Source organism: Fringilla coelebs (assembly GCF_963513975.1).
Source record: "Fringilla coelebs genome assembly, chromosome: 4".
Classification (NCBI taxonomy): Eukaryota; Metazoa; Chordata; class Aves; order Passeriformes; family Fringillidae; genus Fringilla; species Fringilla coelebs.
Window position 1 is genome coordinate 812,571 of NC_140032.1, and position 21,301 is coordinate 833,871.

Consider the following 21,301-nt stretch of genomic DNA (forward strand, 5'->3'; position numbering starts at 1 on the left):
TCTGAGCTCTGCCTGGAGCCTTCCCTTCTCCAGGGGAGCATTCCCAGCTCTCCCAGCCTGGCTCCAGCCCGGCAGCAGCTCCTGGCCCTGTTACTGCCCTTCCATGGAGATCCCCCCATTGCTGGCACTTTGTGCTCCTCATTTCACCGCCAGTCCCAGGATCCCAGAAGGTCTGGGCTGGAAGGGACCTTAAATGCCACCCAGTGCCACCCCTGCCATGGCAGGGACACCTCCCACTGTCCCAGGCTGCTCCTTAAGGGGTCCCGTGGTACCTCAGCCGGGATTCCTCAGGGACTGGGAGTGGGATGTGCCGAGGGTCCCTCCCTGCCCTGGATGTCCCTGTCCATGATGTCCCTGCCCTGACTGTCCCTGTGCTGGATGTCCCTGTCCTGGCTGTCCCTGCCCTGGATGTCCCTGTCCCCCCTGTCTCTGTCCCCTCTGTTCCTGTCTGGCTGTCCCTGTCCCGACTGTCCCTGTCCCGACTGTCCCCATCCCCGCTGTCCCCAAGCCAGACCCACTGTCCCTGCCGCCACTTGGTGGCTGTCCCCGGGGCTGGTAGGGTGTGTCCCGGGGCTGGTAGGGTGTGACCCGGGGCTGGTAGGGTCTGTCCCAGGGCTGGCAGGGTCTGTCCCGGGGCTGGCACGGTCTGACCAGGGGCTGGCAGGGTCTGTCCCAGGGGCTGGCAGGGTCTGTCCCAGGGGCTGGCAGGGTCTGTCCCGGGGCTGGCAGAGTCTGTCCCAGGGGCTGGCAGGGTCTGTCCCGGGGCAGGCAGGGTGTGACCCAGGGCTGGCAGAGTCTGTCCCGGGGCTGGCAGGGTGTGACCCAGGGCTGGCAGAGTCTGTCCCAGGGCTGGCAGGGTCTGTCCCGGGGCAGGCAGGGTGTGACCCAGGGCTGGCAGGGTCTGTCCCGGGGCTGGCGGGATGTGTCCCCAGAGCCCCGGTGGCTGCTGCGAGTGGGAAGGTGCAAATGACACACGCAGGGCTCGGGGAGCCAATTTGCAGCAGAAGGTGGAGACTGTAACAGATCCAATTCCGACTGCAGGCAGGGCAGCGATTCCCAAAGAGCCTCCTGGAGGGAACCTCCGGGGGAAGCGCTTTCATTTCGGGGCACGGCTCCTGCCTGGAAGCAGGGCTGTAAGATGCAGCCTGCTAAGCCAGGACCAAGAGCCAGCTTGCTTAGACCCGGCCCGTTCCCTGCTTTGGGAACGTTGGGTTCGCCTCCCCCCAAAAGGCTGGACCAGCTGCAGCCCATAATGGCGTGGCCTTTGTCCTCTGTCCCACTAATCTGTGGGGCTGCATCTGTGTCCTCTGGGCGTGTGAGTCCCCTGCCACCCTGTCCCCGAGCCCGGCCCAGCCCGGGGGAGCAGCTGGTGCTGGCAGGGCAGCGCTGCTCCGGGCTGAGGGAGGCAGTGCTCAATCCCTCCTGCTCGCGGCACAGCTGCTTCTCTGGGGGTTTGTGCTCCACAAAAGCCCTCTGCAGGGCTGAGGAACCTTGGGTGTGCTCAGGGTTTGGGCACCAAAGGTCTGCCTTGGGAGATTTGCAGGGGGGTATCGGCACTGGGGGGATTTCGTGATGAACTTCAGGTTCGTTCATCACTTCCTCCCCCAAAATACTTGAATTTTCCTCTTAGCTGGAGCTCCCTGCAGTCATTCCGTGCTGGAAATGCGTTTCCTTCCCCTTGCAGGCTGAATTTTGGCCTCAGAAACTGGGGTAGGAAGAGCTGCTGAGCTCCTGCTTTAACATCAGCGCTCCAGGTGAGCAGCCCGGGGTGCTGGAAGCTGCTGGGAGTTCAGAGCCCTGATCCCCCCTTGCCTTGTGGGTTCCCAGCACCCCACCCTGCACCAGTTCAGAGCCCCGATCTCCCCCCTTGCCTTGTAGGTTCCCAGCACCCCACCCTGCACCAGTTCAGAGCCCCGATCTCCCCTTGCCTTGTGGGTCCCCAGCACCCCACCTGCACCAGTTCAGAGCCCCGATCTCCCCCCTTGCCTTGTGGGTTCCCAGCACCCCACCCCGCACCCGCAGCACCCGAAGGAGCAGCGGGACACAGTCCCAGAGGTGCCTGGAGGTCACTCAGCCCCGTCCCTGCCCCGTGTCCCTGTGCCCAGCCCGGCTCCTCCGGCGCTGCTGCCAGCAGAGAGAGGCAAAGAGCCGCACAGCAGCGGGCCGGGGCTCTGCAGGGAGCGCAGCTTTTCCCGGGAGACATTCCGGGGTTTTTAACGCCAGCGAGAGGTTTGAAGTCACAGCTCGTTAATGGAGTTGTGAGAAATGCTGCTCACTTTCAAAAAAATGAAAAGGTTTATTAAAACCTGATCAAAACCACAACAGAAGGCTGAATAGGGAAAGCATTGGGGTGCCAGAGGCAGAGGATTCCTCCCACCTTGTGCTCATCACACAACGGAGGTTTTGCCTTTTAACCCTTTAGCCCCTCCCGAAGTTCTGTCCATCGAATCCTTCTTGCTGCCCAGTGCTGGAGATCACTTCCTTAAATCTTGATTGGAGCTCGGGTGCTGCCAGAGTAACAATCCCAAATGTCCCAAATGTCCCAAACCCAGGCCACGCCTGATAACAGCACAAGGGGGGAAAAAACATGACTATAAATCTATAAAACTTCTTGCTATTACTTCTCTATTTAACGTATATACATATATATATACTAATTCTCTATTTAACATATATACATATATCTATTCATTCTCTATTTAACACATATACATATAGATATTCATTCTCTATTAAACATATATACATACAAATATACTTCTCTCTAATTCTCTATTAAACATATATATACTCTACTAATTCTTTGTTAGACATATATACATATATATACATCTCTCTTAATTCTCTATTTAACATATATCCATATATATAGACTTCTCTCTAGTGATTTTCTATTAAACATATATCCATATATATACTTCTCTCTAATAATTCTCTATTTAACATATATGCACGTATATAATTATCTCAATTCTTTATTAAATATATATATTATATATGTCTCTCTATTAATTCTCTATTAAACATATATACATATATATAATTCTCTCAAATCTTTATTGAATAGATATGCATTATATATATACTTCTTTCTATTAATTCTCTATTAAACATGTACACACATATATATAATTATCTCTATTAATTCTTTATTAAAATATATACGTATATGTGCTTCTCTCAATTCTCTATTAATTATATATATAATTCTTTCTATTAATTCTTTATTAAACATATATACATGTATACTTCTCTCTATTGATTCTCGATTAAACATTTATACATATATATACACACACACTTCTGTCTATTAATGTATAGATATAATGTATACATGTATCCATGATATTTGCCTTTTCCTTGTGAGCGTGAGCCATGGCATCACTCCTGCATCACGAGAGGCAGCTCACTAATGAGTGCAGCTCATTAATAAGGGCTCCCCGGTCAGGCAGAGGGAGGTGCTGCCCGTTCGGGGCTGTTTTCCCCCCGAAGTTCAGCTGTGAGCTGGCGCGGCTCTGCTCCGTGCCCAGACTCCGGCAGGGAGGGAGGGAGGGAGGGAGGGAGGGAGGTGTGAAGCCCTGGCAGTGCCAGCAGTGCCACGGCTCTGCCTCCTTCTCCCGGCCATGTGTTCCCACCTCCCGAGCCTTGCACGGCACAGCTGGCGAGCTGAGCTTAATAAAGCTCGGCTCATTTCCCCTCTCCCAAAGCCTGCCCGCTCTGCCTCTGCCTGGCCGGGCTTTCCCTGCTGGCTGTGCAGGGTGAGGCTGGGCTGGGATGGGATAGTGGGATTGGGATAATGGGATAACGGGATAATGGCATGGGATCAGGGTGCTGGGGCTGTGCCCAAACAGCAACCAGCTGCAGCTGCTGAAGGGGAGAGAAAATATAAAATTCTATCAAATTGCTATTTATTCCTATTCAATTCTATTTGCATACAATTTTTATTGATAAAGAATCAACAATAAGCCCGAAGTGGAGGCTGGACATGAATCCAGGGGTCACAAAACCAGCAACAAACACCCCGAGCTGTGGATCTTGGCTGGCTAAAATCCTTGTAGCCACCAGACGCCGGGTTTAGGGTTTTTGCTCCGCGTCTCCCTCTTTGCTGTAGGATCACAGGCTGGAGAGGACCCGGGGAGGTCACAGCCGCCAGGGTTTGCTGCTGGAATTCTGCCTGATGTTTCAGTGGGTGTTTACCTGCACCTCGTGGGGAGGTCACAGCCGCCAGGGTTTGCTGCTGGAATTCTGCCTGATGTTTCAGTGGGTGTTTACCTGCGCCTCGTGCCAAAATGCACGAACACCAATTTGTGAGCGAGCGCAGCTCCATCGCTGACTCTGTACCCTCAGCCTCACCCCTCAGCATCAGGGGGAGAGGGAAAAGAGTGGGAAAAGAGTGGGAAAAAGAGGACTAACGGCAGCCAGGGGCTGCGAGGCGGCAGCTCTGCGCAGAGGCCCTTGCAGACGGGCTCTGTTCTCCGCAGCCCTTCCTGCGCGTTGGCGGAGCCTGAGCTGTGCCTTCTCGCTCCGCAGCCTCTCCAAACGCACTTCTGGCGACTGGCTGCTTCGAAACTGTTTCGTTTCTCCCCCATTAGGATCGGTGAAGTGCAAAGAGGCTCAGCGGCTTAATGGGCAGGTATTTATTGCGGTGCCGCCGCCTCAATCAGGCGAGCAGCGGGGAGAGGCGCTCCCGCTGCCGCAGCCGCCGCAGCGCCCGGAGCATCCATCAGGGATAAGAGCCTCCCTTTTGGGCAGTAATGGCTTTTCCTCACGGTGTTGATGAAGAGCGAAGAGCTCCATTTGCAGTAAACTGTAATTTTCCCCCTCTCCGGTCTCCCGCAGGATGCGATAGACCCGGGATGCGTCCTTGAGCTGCTGCTCCCTTTTCCAGGCAGGAAAGTGCCCCTTTTTTGGCCGAGGCTCGGGCTTGGGAATGTTCTCGGTGTCGCTGAGGTGAGCGGGGTTTAGGCATCCCTGTAGGACCACGGGCACGGAGGGAGCTGCGAATGCACCTCAGGGAACCTCCCTGGTCCGCAGGGGCCGCTCCTCAGCCGCAGCCCGGCTTTGTTCAGCTCGGGATTTAGGGACTCATCCCGATAAAAACGGGCCCATTTCAGCTCTCTCCGGATTTAGGGACTCATCCCGATAAAGACGGGCCCATTTCAGCTCTCTCCGGGCTGGCTCCTTTCGCCTGCTGCACTTTACTGAGGTGTATTCTGTACCTAGAGTAGCGGATTTCTTGTAACTACACTTTTAACCCCTTTTACAACATAATCACCAAACTAACAGCACGCGCTTAACGATCTAACCACTATTTTACAACAGTTTCTAACCTGTTTTTAACAATTCCAGCTTACAGAGCTGATTACATCCGCCAGCTTGGTGTGGCTAAAATGAGATTAAACAAATCTGATCTGGAGCGACCTGAGCTGGATTAGGGAGCCCAGGGAGGGTTGGGCACCTCCACAGGCGCCGTCCAACCCAAACCACTCCGTGATTCCAGCGGCATCCACGTCCTCCTGCAGCCCTGGTGCAAGGATGGTTTTCCGTGAATGATTCTCACTCTGCTGAAGCCTTTCCAGGAGAGTGCTGGGACGATTAATTAGTTAATGTTTATTGAGTGCTGGGAGGCTGCACCGTGGTATTTCAGAGCTGATTTTAGCCGTGGGGACTCGATTCTGGTTCCACCCACTCTTGGGTTGGGATCTGGCAGCAGCTCCTGGTGCTGGGAATCAGCAGGGCCAGGGCAGTGCCCGTCCCTGTGCTGGGGCAGGAACAGAGCTGGGAAGGGCTGGAGAATCCCTGAGGAGCTGGGCAGGGGCTGGAGAATCCCTGAGGAGCTGGGAAGGGCTGGAGAATCCCTGAGGGAGCTGGGCAGGGGCTGGAGAATCCCTGAGGAGCTGGGCAGGGGCTGCAGAATCCCTGAGGAGCTGGGCAGGGGCTCAGGCTGGAGCAAAGGAGGCTCAGGGGGCCCTTGTGGCTCTGCACAGCTCCTGGCAGGAGGGGACAGCCGGGGGGTCGGGCTGTGCTCCAGGGAACAGGGACAGGAGCAGAGGGAACGGCCCCAGGGGGGCTCAGGGTGGGCACAGCAGGAATTTCCCCATGGAAAGGGGGGTCAGGGATTGGGGGTCAGGGATTGGGGGAGTCCCCATCTCTGGGGCGATTTCAGAGCCCTGTGGATGTGGCACTTGGGGACAGGGGCAGTGGTGGCCCTGGCAGTGCTGGGGAGGGTTGGGTGTGATTGTCTGAAATCTTTTCCAACCTGAACAATTCCCTGATTCCATGGAGCCACTCAGTGACTCGAGGAGGCTCGGAATGGCAAAGGAAGGAGTTCTGGCATCCAGGAGGAGCTCCAGGCGCCTCCTGTGCTGCCCCACTGCAGCCCTTTGATCAGAGCCCTCTGGGATTTATGCCACTCCTGGGCTCCCTCGAGCTTTGTGTCCTGAAGAACCAAAACCTTCCTAATGCCGGGATTGTAGAGCAGGGCTGTACGAACTCCAGTGGGGAGTTTCCTGTGAGGAACAAGAAGAGCCACAGGACGGTGTCACCTGCTCTCCCAGGTTTATCAGGAATGCCAGGCCGTTCCATACCTGTGAGCAGCTGGACTTGGGCTGGTTTTCCCCGTTGTTTCAATCATTTGGGCAGCTGGGATTACTGGGAAGCACATCTGGGTGGAGGCTGCCCTCCCGAGGGTGCAGGAGGGGAGCTGGAGCTCCGCGAGGAGCTCTGCTGCATCCCACGTTCTGCACCACCCAATATTTGGAATTCAGCGTGGGCTGGGCGCTCCGAGCTGTGCTTTAATAAACCTCACAAGGGCCGGGGTGTGAAACCACTGGCAGCTCCTGACGGGGTGCAAACTGCCGGCTGTTACCTCGTTAAAATCTGCATTTCCTGGGTGCAGGGGGGCCTGCCGGGAGCTGAGAGCATCGCTGGTGGAGCAAGGGAACGGCTTTGGGAGCAGAACTGGCCGGACAGATGAAATCATTAACTGCAAACACTGTTCTTCAAGGATTTCCTCTCCTCCTTACAGAGGGGTTTGGGTGTGAAATGGTGCAAAGTCCAGCCCGGGCAGACCCCACTGAGGAGGGGCTCTCTGCAGGACTCTGGGTTCTCCTTTCCACTCTGGGCTCGTCTACCCCGTGCCTCCTAATTAGTTCTTTGTCTGTAATTGTGCCTTGTCATGATGAGTGATTAATGAGTGATTAATCAATGAGGGCTTTTCACAATCCAGGCAGTTATTCCTGGCATAGCTGGAGCAGGCAGCCATGGATTTAGGATCAGGGCTCAAAGGGTGGCACCAGGTGCTTTTGAGCTGAAGGAGGATTAGTTTGGATTAGAAATAAGGCAGAAGATTTTTATGGAGAGGGTGACAAATAAATTGCTGTCTCTGAGTGCAGGACTGTGAAATGTTCCTGTGTTTAATAGGAGGAGGCTCATCCATTAAGGAGAACTGGAACCCTCCGTGGTGTTTTATAGTGACAGGTGTTGGGGAAGAGATTGGGGCTGGATGGATTCTTTAAATAAATTCTTTTTTATTTTTTTTTAAACTATCTCTAAGCTGCAATTCTGCTGCTAAATAAGGATTGCTAATGAATGTCCTGACAAGCAAAGATCACATCTATTCCCAAGATTTATTCCAGTCTCCATCTCCTCACCACAGCTTTGGTTCTCTTTGGATTTTGGTGGTCTTTGAGACCCTGCCTTAAACATCATCATGATATTTGAGGTGCTGTTTCTGGATAACTGAACTCAGCTCCTGAGTTCATAAAATCCCAGAATCCTGGAGGAGTTTGGGATGGAAGGGACCTCAATCCCACCCAGTGCCACCCCTGCCATGGCAGGGACACCTCCCCTGTCCCAGGTGCTCCAAATCCCAATGTCCAACCTTGGGCACTGCCAGGGATCCAGGGGCAGCCAGAGCAAATCTGGGAATTCCAGCCCAGCCAGCAATTCCTTGCCAAGATCCCAGCCCAGTCTCCCCTTTCCCAGTGGAAGCCATTCCCTGGCTCCTGTCCCTCCATCCCTTGGAAATTGTCTCTCTTCAGTTCTCCTGGAGCCCCTTCAGGCCCTGCAGCTCATCCCAAAGCTTCTCCTTTCCAGGGGAACATTCCCAGCTCTCCCAGCTGAGCTGCTCCATCCCTGGGTTCATCCTCTGGACTCTCCAGCAACTCCATCTCCTCCCTGTGCTGGCACCCCCGAGCTCAGGGTTTTAAAACTGCTCCAGGTGGCGACAAAATGGTGACTCTTCCTTGAAAAAGATGTAGAAAAATCAGAATCCTGGAAAGGATGGGTGGAAATCTCTTCAGTGAGTCCTGAGAAGGTGGATGTGAGGGCACTTGTGAGCAGCCTGGAGCTGATTCCTGCCCATCCATGAGGGATGCCCATGAAGCAGAGCCTGGCCTGAACCCTGGCCTGACCCCTGTGCTCTCCTTTCTGCCTGGGGGGAGGGTGAAATGTTGGGGTGACACTGCTCCAGCCCTCTGGCCTGCCCTGGTGCAATCCCACCCTGGAGCACCCAAAGCTGAACAGAGACAAAGCCCCTGTGGGCTCTGAGGCATCCAGGGGAAATGCTCCATCCCAGGAGACCTCCTGGTGCAGGTGGAACTATCCAGGGGAAATGTTCCATCCCAGGAGACCTCCTGGTGCAGGTGGAACTATCCAGGGGAAATGTTCCATCCCAGGAGACCTCCTGGTGCAGGTGGAACTATCCAGGGGAAATGCTCCTTCCTGCTCCTGGTGCAGGTGGAACTATCCAGGAGAAATGCTCCATCCCAGGAGATCTCCTGCTCCTGGTGCAGGTGGAGCCATCCAGGGGAAATGCTCCATCCTGGGAAACCTCCTGCTCCTGGTGCAGGTGGAACCATCCAGGGGAAATGCTCCATCCTGCTCCTGGAGCAGGTGGAACTATCCAGGGGAAATGCTCCATCCTGCTCCTGGTGCAGGTGGAACTACCCAGGGGAAATGCTCCATCCTGCTCCTGGTGCAGGTGGAACTATCCAGGGGAAATGCTCCATCCTGCTCCTGGTGCAGGTGGAACTACCCAGGGGAAATGCTCCATCCTGCTCCTGGTGCAGGTGGAACTATCCAGGGGAAATGCTCCATCCTGCTCCTGGTGCAGGTGGAACCATCCAGGGGAAATGCTCCATCCTGCCCCTGGTGCAGGTGGAATTGTCCAGGGGAAATGCTCCATCCCAGGGTCCCTCCTGCTCTTGGTCCAGGTGGAACTACCCAGGGGAAATGCTCCATCCCAGGGTCCCTCCTGCTCCACCTGCTCCTACCCAGCCCCCCTGGGCTGAAATGCAAACCCCAGCAGGGATGTGGGGTCACTCCCCGAGCTCCAGAGCAGGTTCCCCAGTTCCCCAGTGGGAGGATGGATGCTCCTGCGGGGCAGGAGTGAAATCCCCCCAAACCCAGAGACTGCTCTCCCAAAGCAGCCGGGGCTGGCAGGGCTGTCAGGGAGCTGGAGCTGCTGGAAAACGCTGCAGACAGAAGAGGAATTAGAGGAGAAAGAAGTGAAAATGAGCTGGCAGAATCCTGAGGTGACTCATCAGGTGCATCTTGTGAAGTCTCTTTGGAGAAGTAATGAAACCGCGTGTTCTAACAATATTTGCACTGCAGCAGGGAAAGGCATAAATATTGGGATCAATTAATGAAATTAGAGAATTTGACCAAAAAAGCCCTCGTGCTGGCTCAGAAAGCATCCCTCTTCCTTTTTGCTGGTGTCAGAGCCTGCAGTGGGAGAGGAGAATCCCGCAGTTCTGTTTCCCAGCCTGCAGAAAGGGGATCTGGGCAGCCCTGGGGTCACTGGGTTATGCTGGGAAGGCTCCTGGAGCCCCGGGGGTTCCTCTCCAGGTGAACAATCAGCCCCTGGAAGGTCTCCAGCTGGCGGGCAGACAGAGCCTTGTCACTGTCTGGGTGTGGAGCCGCTTCCCTTTGGGTGTTGGGCTTTAGCTCCACCTGGTCTGTAGCACCAGGATTGTCCTTTGTGTGCCCCAGGCTCTGTTTTCCACCTGGGAAAGGGGGAATGGTGATTTTCCTTAGGAAGGGGATTTTTCCTCAGGGAAACTCCAGTGTGTATGTGACATTTGGATCTTCAGTTCCTCATCACAGGCGGTGGAGTTCATCACAGAGCTTCATTTTGGAGCTGGGATGAGCTGGGAGTGAAATCTGGGGTTGTTGGTACCAGTGGGTCAATTAATGCAATTTACAGCAGATTAATTACCTCATTCCAACAGCATTTCCATGGATTTCTATTTGGGGCTGGCAACAAAGCTGGGGTGAGGGACAAGGGCTAATTAACACCGTGGCAGCGCTGAGCTCAGCAGGGTGAGCACCTGAGGTGCAGGCTGGGTGGGTTTGGTGGGGAAATGCCGAGCCAAAAAGAGCCATCACCATGCTGGGATGTGGCAGCAGCAGGAGCAGAACTCCCCAGGTTCTCCTGGCCCGGGTTGGCTCCGGCACAACTCTGCTTGGAATAATTCCCCTGGCTCCTGGCGGCCTCCACTCGAGAGGATGTTGACAAATTGGAGAGAAGTGAAGGAGCCACGAGGGTGGGGAGAGATTGGCAAAGGAGCCTTGCCAGGGAAGCAGCCAGGCTCCTGGCTCGCAGAAAAATTGTGGGTTTTTAAATGGAAATGGAGCTTAAAAGGTGGATTTGCAGCTCCAAGTACCCGGGGAGGGGGAGAGCAAACCCAGACAGAGGCGCCGGGGCTGAACACGAGTTCTTGGGAGCAGGAGCAGCAGTGCTGGGGCACTGCAGAGCCCTGGCTGCCCAGCCCTCTCTGCACATCAGCCTTTGGGTGCTTTGGAGGTTTGGGTTCAGGTGCTTGGGTGTAGGAAACCCCTCTGCCTTGAGGAGGAAGGCAAACCCTGAGCTGTGTCTGTGCCAGGGCACCTCCGGGCTCGCTGTCCCCTCCGGGTCTCCTCCTGCACTCTCAGAGGACGGTTCCTCCTCCAGCCCCTCACTCTGAGCCACATTTGGGGGTTTTGAAGCTGCCAGGAGGCACAGGGAGAGTTTTCAATGAGAGCTTTCCCCTCCGTGAGCATTTCTCGGTGCATTTAGAAATGAGAGCTGGGGGTTGTTTATTGGATTTATTGAAGCCCAGGGTTTATGTGGAGAGCTCCCTGTGCTCCCTGCAGGGCTTGGCCCACCTTTGTTCCCCAGCAGGGCTGGATTTCCGCAGGAAGCTCATCCAGGGAGAGGCTGTGCTAAATTTGCCTGGAGATCTCGGTGCAGCAGAGGATTTGGGGTTTGCAAAGCTCTGAAGTCTGGCTGTTCTTGCTCTTTCTTCCCATTTAATGCCAGTTTAATATTGCCTCTCGCTGCCCACGCAGGTGTGAAGGGGCTCAGGTGTGTAAAGGGTCTTTAAATCCATCCTGGTGGGCTGCAGAAAATGAGATTTTTGTCCCAGTCCCTTGTGTTTGTTTATGACAGCAGCTAAAAGATGAATATTTGGGATAAAACTACACTGTTTTTTTTTACATTTAATGTTCTCTTTTGTTTTTCCAGCTGTGGGGAGCTCAAAAAATCAAACAGGTAATACACTTTTAAAAATATTTTCAGTTTTCCCTAATACTTTCAAGTATTGCTGCTTTTCCCTGTCCTCCCTCGTTCCCTTTGCCAATTGCTGTTTTGCCTTCCCATGGAAATGTAAATGCAGAGAACACTCTGCCACCAAAGAGCCTGATTTTTTTCTTTTTATATATATTTATATATTTTGATGTCTTCATTTTCTCCTTCCTGTCTAGTCGAGAGCTTTCTTGTCTGCAGTTTTTTGCAAACAGTTTGACAGTTCCTTGGGAGGGTTTGTGCCTGTGCTGTACCTTCCTCCCTGCAGCCCCAGATCCCCGGGGGATGGATTTCTCCTTCCCAGCGAATTCCAGCGCGCTTGTCAGAAAATCTGGGGGAAATGTGGGCAAAAAGGGGCCAAGGGAGCTTTGGTGCTGCTGGTCAGGGAGGCAGGTTTGGGCTTTGGGGAGGTTGGGATCTCCAGAGGCAGCAAGGCCGGCTGAGGAGCTGTGGAGGCACAGCAGGGCTGGAATTTCTGCAAAATCCAGGTCCTGTGTGGGGCTTTGGGGTGTCCCTTGTGGGGCATCCAGAGAGGGCTGGGCCTGCTTGGTGGAGTCCCAGCTGGGGCTGGAGCAGGGGGGAGAAGGTTCTGGAATGGGATCCACACCTGCAGTGGGGAGAAGGTTCTGGAATGGGATCCACGGCTGGAGATGGGAAGAAGGTTCTGGAATGGGATCCACAGCTGCAGGGGAGAGAAGATTCTGGAATGGGATCCGCAGCTGGGAATGGGGAGAAGGTTCTGGAATGGGATCCACAACTGGAGATGGGGAGAAGGTTCTGGAATGGGATCCACACCTGCAGGGGGGAGAAGGTTCTGGAATGGGATCCACTTTGTGAGAAGGTTCTGGAATGGGATCCACGGCTGGAGATGGGGAGAAGGTTCTGGAATGGGATCCACACCTGCAGTGGGGAGAAGGTTCTGGAATGGGATCCACGGCTGGAGATGGGAAGAAGGTTCTGGAATGGGATCCACAGCTGCAGGGGAGAGAAGGTTCTGGAATGGGATCCACAGCTGGAGATGGGGAGAAGGTTCTGAAAGGGGATCCACACCTGGAAATGGGGAGAAGGTTCTGGAATGGGATCCACACCTACAAGGGAGAGAAGGTTCTGGAATGGGATCCACAGATGGAGATGGGGAGAAGGTTCTGGAATGGGATCAACACCTGCAGTGGGGAGAAGGTTCTGGAATGGGATCCACAGCTGGAGATGGGGAGAAGGTTCTGGAATGGGATCCACAGCTAGGAATGGGGAGAAGGTTCTGGAATGGGATCCACAGCTAGGAATGGGGAGAAGGTTCTGGAATGGCATCCGCAGCTGGGAATGGGGAGAAGGTTCTGGAATGGGATCCACACCTGGGAATGGGGAGAAGGTTCTGGAATGGCATCCGCAGCTGGGAATGGGGAGAAGGTTCTGGAATGGGATCCACAGATGGAGATGGGGAGAAGGTTCTGGAATGGGATCGACACCTGCAGTGGGAAGAAGGTTCTGGAATGGGATCCACAGCTGGGAATGGGGAGAAGGTGTTCTGGGATGGGATCCCCTTTGTGAGAAGGTTCTGGAATGGGCTCCTCCTTGTGAGAAGGTTCTGGAACGGGCTCCTCCTTGTGAGAAGGTTCTGGAACGGGCTCCACACCGGCAGGGGGGAAGCTCCTGGGCTGGATCCCCGCCGTGTTTGTGCCTCGGGGGTTTTGGGGTCCCCTGTGGCCCCCGTGCTTGCCCTGCAGGATGAAGGGTTTTTCTCCTCGCCCTCCCCATCCCTCTGCCACAGGCTCGGCCCAGCTGTGCTGCCCAGCGCATTCCAGCCCCAGTGGAGGTGCTGGGAGCAGGCAGGGACAGAAATCCTCCTCCTCCTCCCTCCCTCCCTGCCTTTCCTGGGGCTCAGCTACAGCTGTGGGCGCCTCCGGGGGGCACAGAGCCGCTCCGTGTACCTGAGGGCCAGTGATTTCCCCCTAAATGACTGAAATTAATTAAAACTTTTGATTTAATGTCATTAGTTACTTCGGGAGAGGGGAGGGCAGCGCTGGGAGGGCTTTTGTGGAGGCTGCAGAGCCCAGAGTGCCTTTGGTGGAAGCGAGGAGAGTCTGGGCATGTCCCGGGGGCTCGGTGGCCACAGGAGGGGCTGGAGCTGAGGGGTGGCTGTGCTGTGCCCCATGCCCCATGCCCTGTGCCCCGTGCCTGTGCCCTGTGCCCCATGTCCTGTGTCCTGTACCCCATGCCCTGTGCCCTGTGCCCCGTACCCCGTGCCCTGTGCCCTGTGCCCTGTGCCCCGTGCTCCGTGCCCTGTGCCCTGTGCCCCGTGTCCTGTGCCCCGTGCCCTGTGCCCTGTGCCCTGTGCCCCGTGCTCCGTGCCCTGTGCCCTGTGCCCCGTACCCCGTGCTCCGTGCCCCGTGCCCTGTGCCCTGTGCCCCGTGCCCCATGCCCCGTGCCCCGTGCCCCGTGCCCCGTGCCCCGTGCCCCGTGCCCCGTGCCCCGTGCCCCGTGCCCCGTGCCCTGTGCCCTGTGCCCTGTGCCCCGTGCCCTGTGCCCCGTGCCCTGTGCCCTGTGCCTGTGCCCTGTGCCTGTGCCCCGTGCCCTGTGCCCTGTGCCCTGTGCCTGTGCCCTGTGCCCTGTGCCCTGTGCCCCGTGCCCTGTGCCCTGTGCCCCGTGCCCCATGCCTGTGCCCTGTGCCCCGTGCCCCGTGCCCTCACCGTGTCTCTCTGGGACGCTTTTGCAGGCCATCATCCACCCCGACACCAACGAGACCATCTTCATGCCCTTCCGCATGTCAGGTACGCCGCGCCGCCCTCCCCTGAGACTGGCAAAGGGCTGGGGTGGGGCTCTCCCCTGCTGGAACTGACCTTGGCAGCAGTTAGACCACGACCAGGAAGGAATTCCTGCACCAAAATCCTTTGGCAGGCCAGGAAAATGAGGATCCTAAATTCCACTGGGAGGTTTAGTTCTTAATAGTTCACTCTTTCCTTTCCTTTTTTCCTTTTTTCCTTTTTTCTTTTTTTCTTTTTTCATTTTTTCCTTTTTTCCTTTTTTCCTTTTTTCCTTTTTTTCTTTTTTCCTTTTTCCTTTCCTTTCTTCCCCCTTTCCTTTCTTCCCCCTTTCCTTTCTTCCCCCTTTCCTTTCTTCCCCCTTTCCTTTCTTCCCCCTTTCCTTTTTCCCCCTTTCCTTTTTCCCCCTTTCCTTTTTCCCCCTTTCCTTTTTCCCCCTTTCCTTTTTTTTCACTTTCCTTTTTTTCTCCTTTCCTGTTTCCTTTTCCTTTTCCTTTTCCTTTTCCTTTTCCTTTTCCTTTTCCTTTTCCTTTTCCTTTTCCTTTTCCTTTTCCTTTTCCTTTTCCTTCTTCTTCTCCTTTTCCTTCTCCTTTCTTCTGTTCCTTTTCCTTTCCCCTTTCCTTTTTCCCCTTTCCCTTTTCCTTTCCCTTTTTATTTTCCCTTTTTATTTTCCCTTTTTATTTTTTCCTTCTCCTTTTTCCTTTTCCTTTCCCCTTTCTTTTTTTTTCCCTTTCCTTTTCTTTCCCTTTCCTTTTTTCCCCTTTTCCTTTTCCCCCTTTCCTTTTCCCCCCTTCCTTTTTCCCCCTTTCTGTTTCCTTTCCTTTCTCCTTTCTCTTTCCCTTCCTGGTGGAGGTGACAGGCACTTCCTATTTTACCTGAAGCCCAGCCAGGGCCTTTTCTGGCATTTTTGAGGGGTCTGTCACTATTGGGAGCATTTTAACCTTGCAGGAAATGGCAAATCTTGCTGCTCACGACTTCAGGGGTGTAAAATCCAGGTCAGCAGCTGATCCTTCCTCCCTGGATGAAGAGGAGGGGGCTGGGGGTTTATTCTCCAGGAAAGAATGGGATGATCCCTGTTTTCCATGGGTTATGACATCTAATGGCCCCAGCACTGGGATTCCAGGAAGGATCCGCTCCTCTGTGCCTTAGTGAGCTGTTTAATGATTAAAAATTAAATAAAAAACCCTCTTTGGGGTTTCCCCCCCATGCTCAGGCACCCAGCAGCTTTTCTGGGAATGCCAGGGCAGCCCTGGTGCTTTCCCAGCAGATTTATTGGAACAAACAGGACCTTTCCCATGGGTTTGGGTACACCATCCCCTGAATTGGGCACAGGGGAAGTGAGCAGGGCTGGGGGTTTGTGCTCTGTGCTTTGGGGGATGATGCTGAGGGTGAAGGGGGGAGAAACCAGCACCCTCTGCTTTGCTGCCTCGTCCTGAATTTGTCTCCCAGTTTTTTCCTTCTCTCGGGTCTTTGCCCTTCTTGGCTGTGAATTGGAGGCAGGAAGTGCATTCAGTGATATTGGGGAAAGGCTCTGAGACCTCCCCTGGAAGTCAGGGAGATGAATTATAATTAGCACAGGAATTGGCAGCCACAGCAGGGGGGATGTGAAGCGTTTGATTTCTGTGGTGCTCAATAAAACTCGAGGAAAAGACTTGGGAGAGCTTGAGAAGCAAAAATAAAGGATGGGAAAACCAGGAAGGGGCTGCAGTCGTGGGTTGGAGCATCAGGTGGAGCTCCAGGATGTCCCAGGCTGGTGGCAGGGGGGGCACCTGGTTGTGCCAGGAGTCCCTGAACTGGGACATTTATTCAAATTCATTAATTAATTTTTTTTTTCCCCCCACAGGTTACATCCCCTTTGGAACCCCCATCGTAAGTATTTGGTTGTGGGCACCAGGGAATGATTGCTGAGCACAATTCTGCACCAGGGAATGATTGCTGAGCACAATTCTGCACCAGGAAATGATTCCTGAGCACAATTCTGCACCAGGAAATGATTCCTGAGCACAATTCTGCACCAGGAAATGATTCCTGAGCACAATTCTGCACCAGGAAATGATTCCTGAGCACAATTCTGCACCAGGAAATGATTCCTGAGCACAATTCTGTGCCAGGAAATGATTGCTGAGCACAATTCTGCACCAGGAAATGGTTCCTGAGCACAATTCTGTGCCAGGAAATGATTGCTGAGCACAATTCTGCACCAGGGAATGATTCCTGAGCACAATTCTGTGCCAGGAAATGATTGCTGAGCACAATTCTGCACCAGGAAATGATTGCTGAGCACAATTCTGCACCAGGAAATGGTTCCTGAGCACAATTCTGTGCCAGGAAATGATTGCTGAGCACAATTCTGCACCAGGAGATGATTCCTGAGCACAATTCTGTGCCAGGAAATGATTGCTGAGCACAATTCTGTGTCAGGAAATGTTTGCTGAGCACAATTCTGTGCCAGGAAATGATTGCTGAGCACAATTCTGTGCCAGGAAATGATTGCTGAGCACAATTCTGCACCAGGGAATGATTGCTGAGCACAATTCTGCACACTCCAGCTCAGCACCTCGTGCCATTCCCACAGCATCCCCACCTTCCCCATTCCAGTTATTGAGGGGTTTTATCTATGAATGTATTGAGGGTATTTATCTATTAATTATCAAGTTATTGACTAATTAACCCAACCTCTGTTTGAAGGGCTTTATCTATGAATGTATTGAGGATATTTATCTATTAATTATCAAGTTATTGACTAATTAACCCAACCTCTCTTTGAGGGTATTTATCTATTAATGTATTGAGGGTATTTATCTATTAAATATCAGGTTATTGATCAATTAACCCAACCTCTGTTTGAGGGTATTTATCTATTAATGTATTGAGGGTATTTATCTATGAATGTATTCAGGATATTTATCTATTAATTATCAGGTTATTGATGAATTAACCCAACCTCTGTTTGAGGCTGGGTTAATTCATCAATATCTATAATATCTATTTGAGGGGGTTTTATCTATTAATGTATTGAGGGCATTGATCTATTAATTATCAGGTTATTGACTAATTAACCCAACCTCTGTTTGAGGGGTTTTATCTATGAATGTATTCAGGGTATTTGTCTATTAATGTATTGAGGATATTTATCTATTAATTATCAAGTTATTGATGAATTAACCCAACCTCTGTTTGAGGGGTTTTATCTATGAATGTATTCAGGGTATTTGTCTATTAATGTATTGAGGATATTTATCTATTAATTATCAGGTTATTGATGAATTAACCCAACCTCTGTTTGAGGCTGGGTTAATTCATCAATATCTACAATATCTATTAGAGGGGGTTTTATCTATGAATGTATTGAGGACATTGATCTCTTATCTCTCAGGTTATTGATGAATTAACCCCACCTCTGGTTGAGGGTATTTATCTGTTCATATATTGAGGTTATTTATCTATTCTATATGAGAATACTGATGAATCAACCCAGCCTCTGGCTGAGGGTATTTATTTATTATTAAGGGGGTTTTATCCATTAATATATTGAGGTTATTTATCTACTGTTTATGAGGTTCTTTAGGAATTAACACAACCTCTGAGGTTCTTTATTGATCTATTATTGAGGTTATTTTTCTATCAATATATTTGGGTTGTTTATCTATTATCTATTATTATCTATCATATCTGTTGAGGTTATTGAAGAATTAATCCAACCCCTATTCAAGGTTATTTATCTATCATCGAGGTTATTTATTTTTTAATAAATTGAGGTTATTTATCTGTTATTTATCAGGTTATTGATGAACTAACCCAACGTCTGTTTGAGGTTATTTATCTACTATTGAGGTTATTTATTTATTCATATGGAGAGGTTATTTGATATTAAATATCAGGTTACTGATGAATTAACCCAGCCTCTGTTTGAGGTTAATTATCTGTTATCAAGGTTATTTCTCTATCAATATATTGAGGTTATTTATCTATTATCTATCAGGTTATTGATGAATCAATCCAACCCCTATTCAAGGTTATTTATCTACTACTGAAGTATCTATCAATATATTGAGGTTATTTATCTATTATCTATCAGGTTATTGATGAATCAATCCAATCCCTATTCAAGGTTATTGATCTACTACTGAAGTGATTTTTCTATCGATATATTGAGGGTTTTTTTTATTAAATATCAGGTTATTGATGAACTAGCCCAGCCTCTGTTTGAGGTTAATTGTCTACTATTGAGGTTATTTATTTTTTAATATATTCAGGTTATTTGTCTGCTATCTATCAGGTTATTGATGAGCTAACCCAGCCTCTGTTTGAGGTTTTTAGCTGCTATTGAGGTTATTATTTATTCATATGGAGAGGTTATTTTGTATGGAATGTCAGGTGATTGATGAATTAACCCAGCCTCTGTTTGAGGTTATTTATCCATTTAAAATCCTTCCCACAACCTCCCTCAGCACCTTCTTTTTCCCTCTGCAAAGCTGAACTCGTTGCTGGCAAAATGCAACTCCTGCAAGTCTCAGATTTCATTTTTGGACACTTTTATTCTGCATTTCTGTGGTTGGAGGGTCTGTTCCCAATGTGAGGAGCTCCAGCTCGGCCAGGCAGTGCTGGGTGCTCTCGTTTGGGTTAATTATCCCAAAGATGAAGAGGAAAGGGGAGAGATGAAGGTGCTGAGGGAGGTTGTGGGAACGATTTTAAATGGATAAATAACCTCCAACAGAGGCTGGGTTAATTCATCAATAGCCTGATATTTAATACAAAATAGCCTCTCCATATGAATAAATAAATAACCTCAATAGTAGATAATTAAACAGAGGCTGGGTTAATTCATAATAACCTGAGAGATAATACAAAGTAACCTCTCCATATGAATAAATAAATAACCTCGACAGTAGATAAATAACCTCAAACAGGGGTTGGTTAATTGATCAATAACCTCAAACAGAGGTTGGGTTAATTGATCAATAACCTCAAACAGAGGTTGGGTTAATTGATCAATAACCTGATATTTAATACAAAACAACCTCAATATATTAATAGACAAATAACCTCAACAGGACATAAATAACCTTGAATAGGGCTTGGGTTAATTCATCAATAACCTGATGTTTAATAAAAAATAACCTCAATATATTGATAGAAAAATATCCTCAATAGCAGATAAATAACCTTGAACATGGGTAGGGTTAATTAGCCTCCTGAGGCTGTGCCTGAGGGTGATTTCTCCTTGTTTGGGGAATTCTGAGAGTGTTTGGGTGCTCTCCTTGGCCAAAGGCAGAAGGGAGAGAATCCTGCCTGTTCTCCTCCTGCTGGAACGTCAGCTCACCCAAACAGGAAGGGTTCATTTAGCCCAGTTTTGTGGGAAGCTGAGGCACACTTTGCCCCAGAAAAATCAGAGTCAAGAGGCACTTTATCCTCAAAGCCACCACTCCTGCTTCAGCTTCTCGGCCCATTGAAACGGCCGGAGGAGCAAAATACACGAAATTTAATCTCCTGAACCCAGGCTGCTCTAGGCCTGGCTCAAGGCTGGCCCCTTCCCCTAGGAGGGGCTCAGCAGGGCTGCTGCTGTTTGTTGTGGTGGGCAAAGCCTCGGTGGGAACTTTGTGTGGGGCATTTTAAAAGAAAAGGTTAAACAAAAACGAGTTAACGATCAAATTGACAATGAAATCGGCCCCAATCCAGAGCTGTCAGAGGAGCCGAGAGCTGTCAGATGAGCCCAATTTCAGGAGCTGTAAAGGATAAACTGGAACCTCTTGTCATTTAGAAAAAAAAAAAAAAAAAAACCCAAACGTTTCAAATGTTAAAATTAAAATGTAACATTTATGCCAATCGATCTGTGAAATTTAGTGACAAAATTGGCAGCCTGCTCCAGCATAAAAACAGTTTGAGTCTTGTGTTCCACAAAGGGGGATGGGATTTCCTCAAGAGAGGCTCGGGCTGGGCCGTCCTTGTCCCCAGGGAGGGTCTGTGCCCGTCCCCAGGCGGGGTTTGGGGTCAGCCGCGCGCCCCGAGCCGTGAGCGGGCTGGGGATGAGCAGTTTAGGGCCATCCCCTCCCCGGGGTGCTCCCTGCAGGATAATCCACTCTGGGCCAGCTCATTGTGCAGGGATTAGGGCTTTGGGGGAATAATGGGGTCGTGGCACGGCTCCCCTGACACCTCCAGATCCCAAATCCCAAATCCCGGGAATGTTCCTTCTCCCCAAGGCCCTGCCCTGGCCTTGGCCTCTCCATCCTTTTGGGTTTGGGGCTGACCCCACAGCAGAGCAGAGGGACAGCCTGGGCTCTGGGGGACTGGGCAGCTTTGGCTTTGCCCTTTTCCCATTTCCATCCTTTTGGGTTTGGGGCTGATCCCAAGGCAGAGGGACAGCCTGGGCTCGGGGGGACTGGGCAGCTTTGGCTTTGCCCTGTCCCCATTTCCATCCTTTTGGGTTTGGGGCTGACCCCACAGCAGAGCAGGGGGACAGCCTGGGCTCTGGGGGAGTCTGTGCCCCTTTGGCTCTGCCCTGTCCCCATTTCCAGCCTGGATTTGGGGCTGACCCCACAGCAGGGGGACAGCCTGGGCTCTGGGGGCTGTGCCCCTTTGGCTTTGCCCTGTCCCCATTTCCAGCCTGGATTTGGGGCTGACCCCACAGCAGGGGGACAGCCTGGGCTCTGGGGGCTGTGCCCCTTTGGCTCTGCCCTGTCCCCATTTCCAGCCTGGGTTTGGGGCTGACCCCACAGCAGAGCAGGGGGGCAGCCTGGGCTCTGGGGGCTGTGCCCCTTTGGCTCTGCCCTGTCCCCATTTCCATCCTTTTGGGTTTGGGGCTGATCCCACAGCAGAGCAGAGGGACAGCCTGGGCTCTGGGGGCTGTGCCCCTTTGGCTCTGCCCTTTTCCCATTTCCATCCTTTTGGGTTTGGGGCTGATCCCACAGCACAGGGACAGCCTGGGCTCTGGGGGCTGTGCCCCTTTGGCTTTGCCCTTTTTCCATTTCCAGCCTGG

At 51.8% G+C, this 21,301-nt stretch overlaps 1 protein-coding gene across 5 annotated transcripts in view; it reads left to right on the forward strand.

Annotated features, from left to right (window-relative positions):
- SFXN5 (sideroflexin 5) overlaps positions 1 to 21,301 on the forward strand; it is a 115,955-nt gene that overhangs the window by 27,057 nt on the left and 67,597 nt on the right. For all 5 annotated transcript variants that reach the window (XM_084204193.1, XM_084204192.1, XM_084204196.1 and 2 more), the window contains exons 4-6: positions 11,507 to 11,533; positions 14,280 to 14,334; positions 16,169 to 16,194. In XM_084204193.1, the coding sequence (XP_084060319.1) occupies positions 11,507 to 11,533; positions 14,280 to 14,334; positions 16,169 to 16,194 (108 nt within the window). The remainder of the gene's footprint in view (positions 1 to 11,506; positions 11,534 to 14,279; positions 14,335 to 16,168; positions 16,195 to 21,301) is intronic.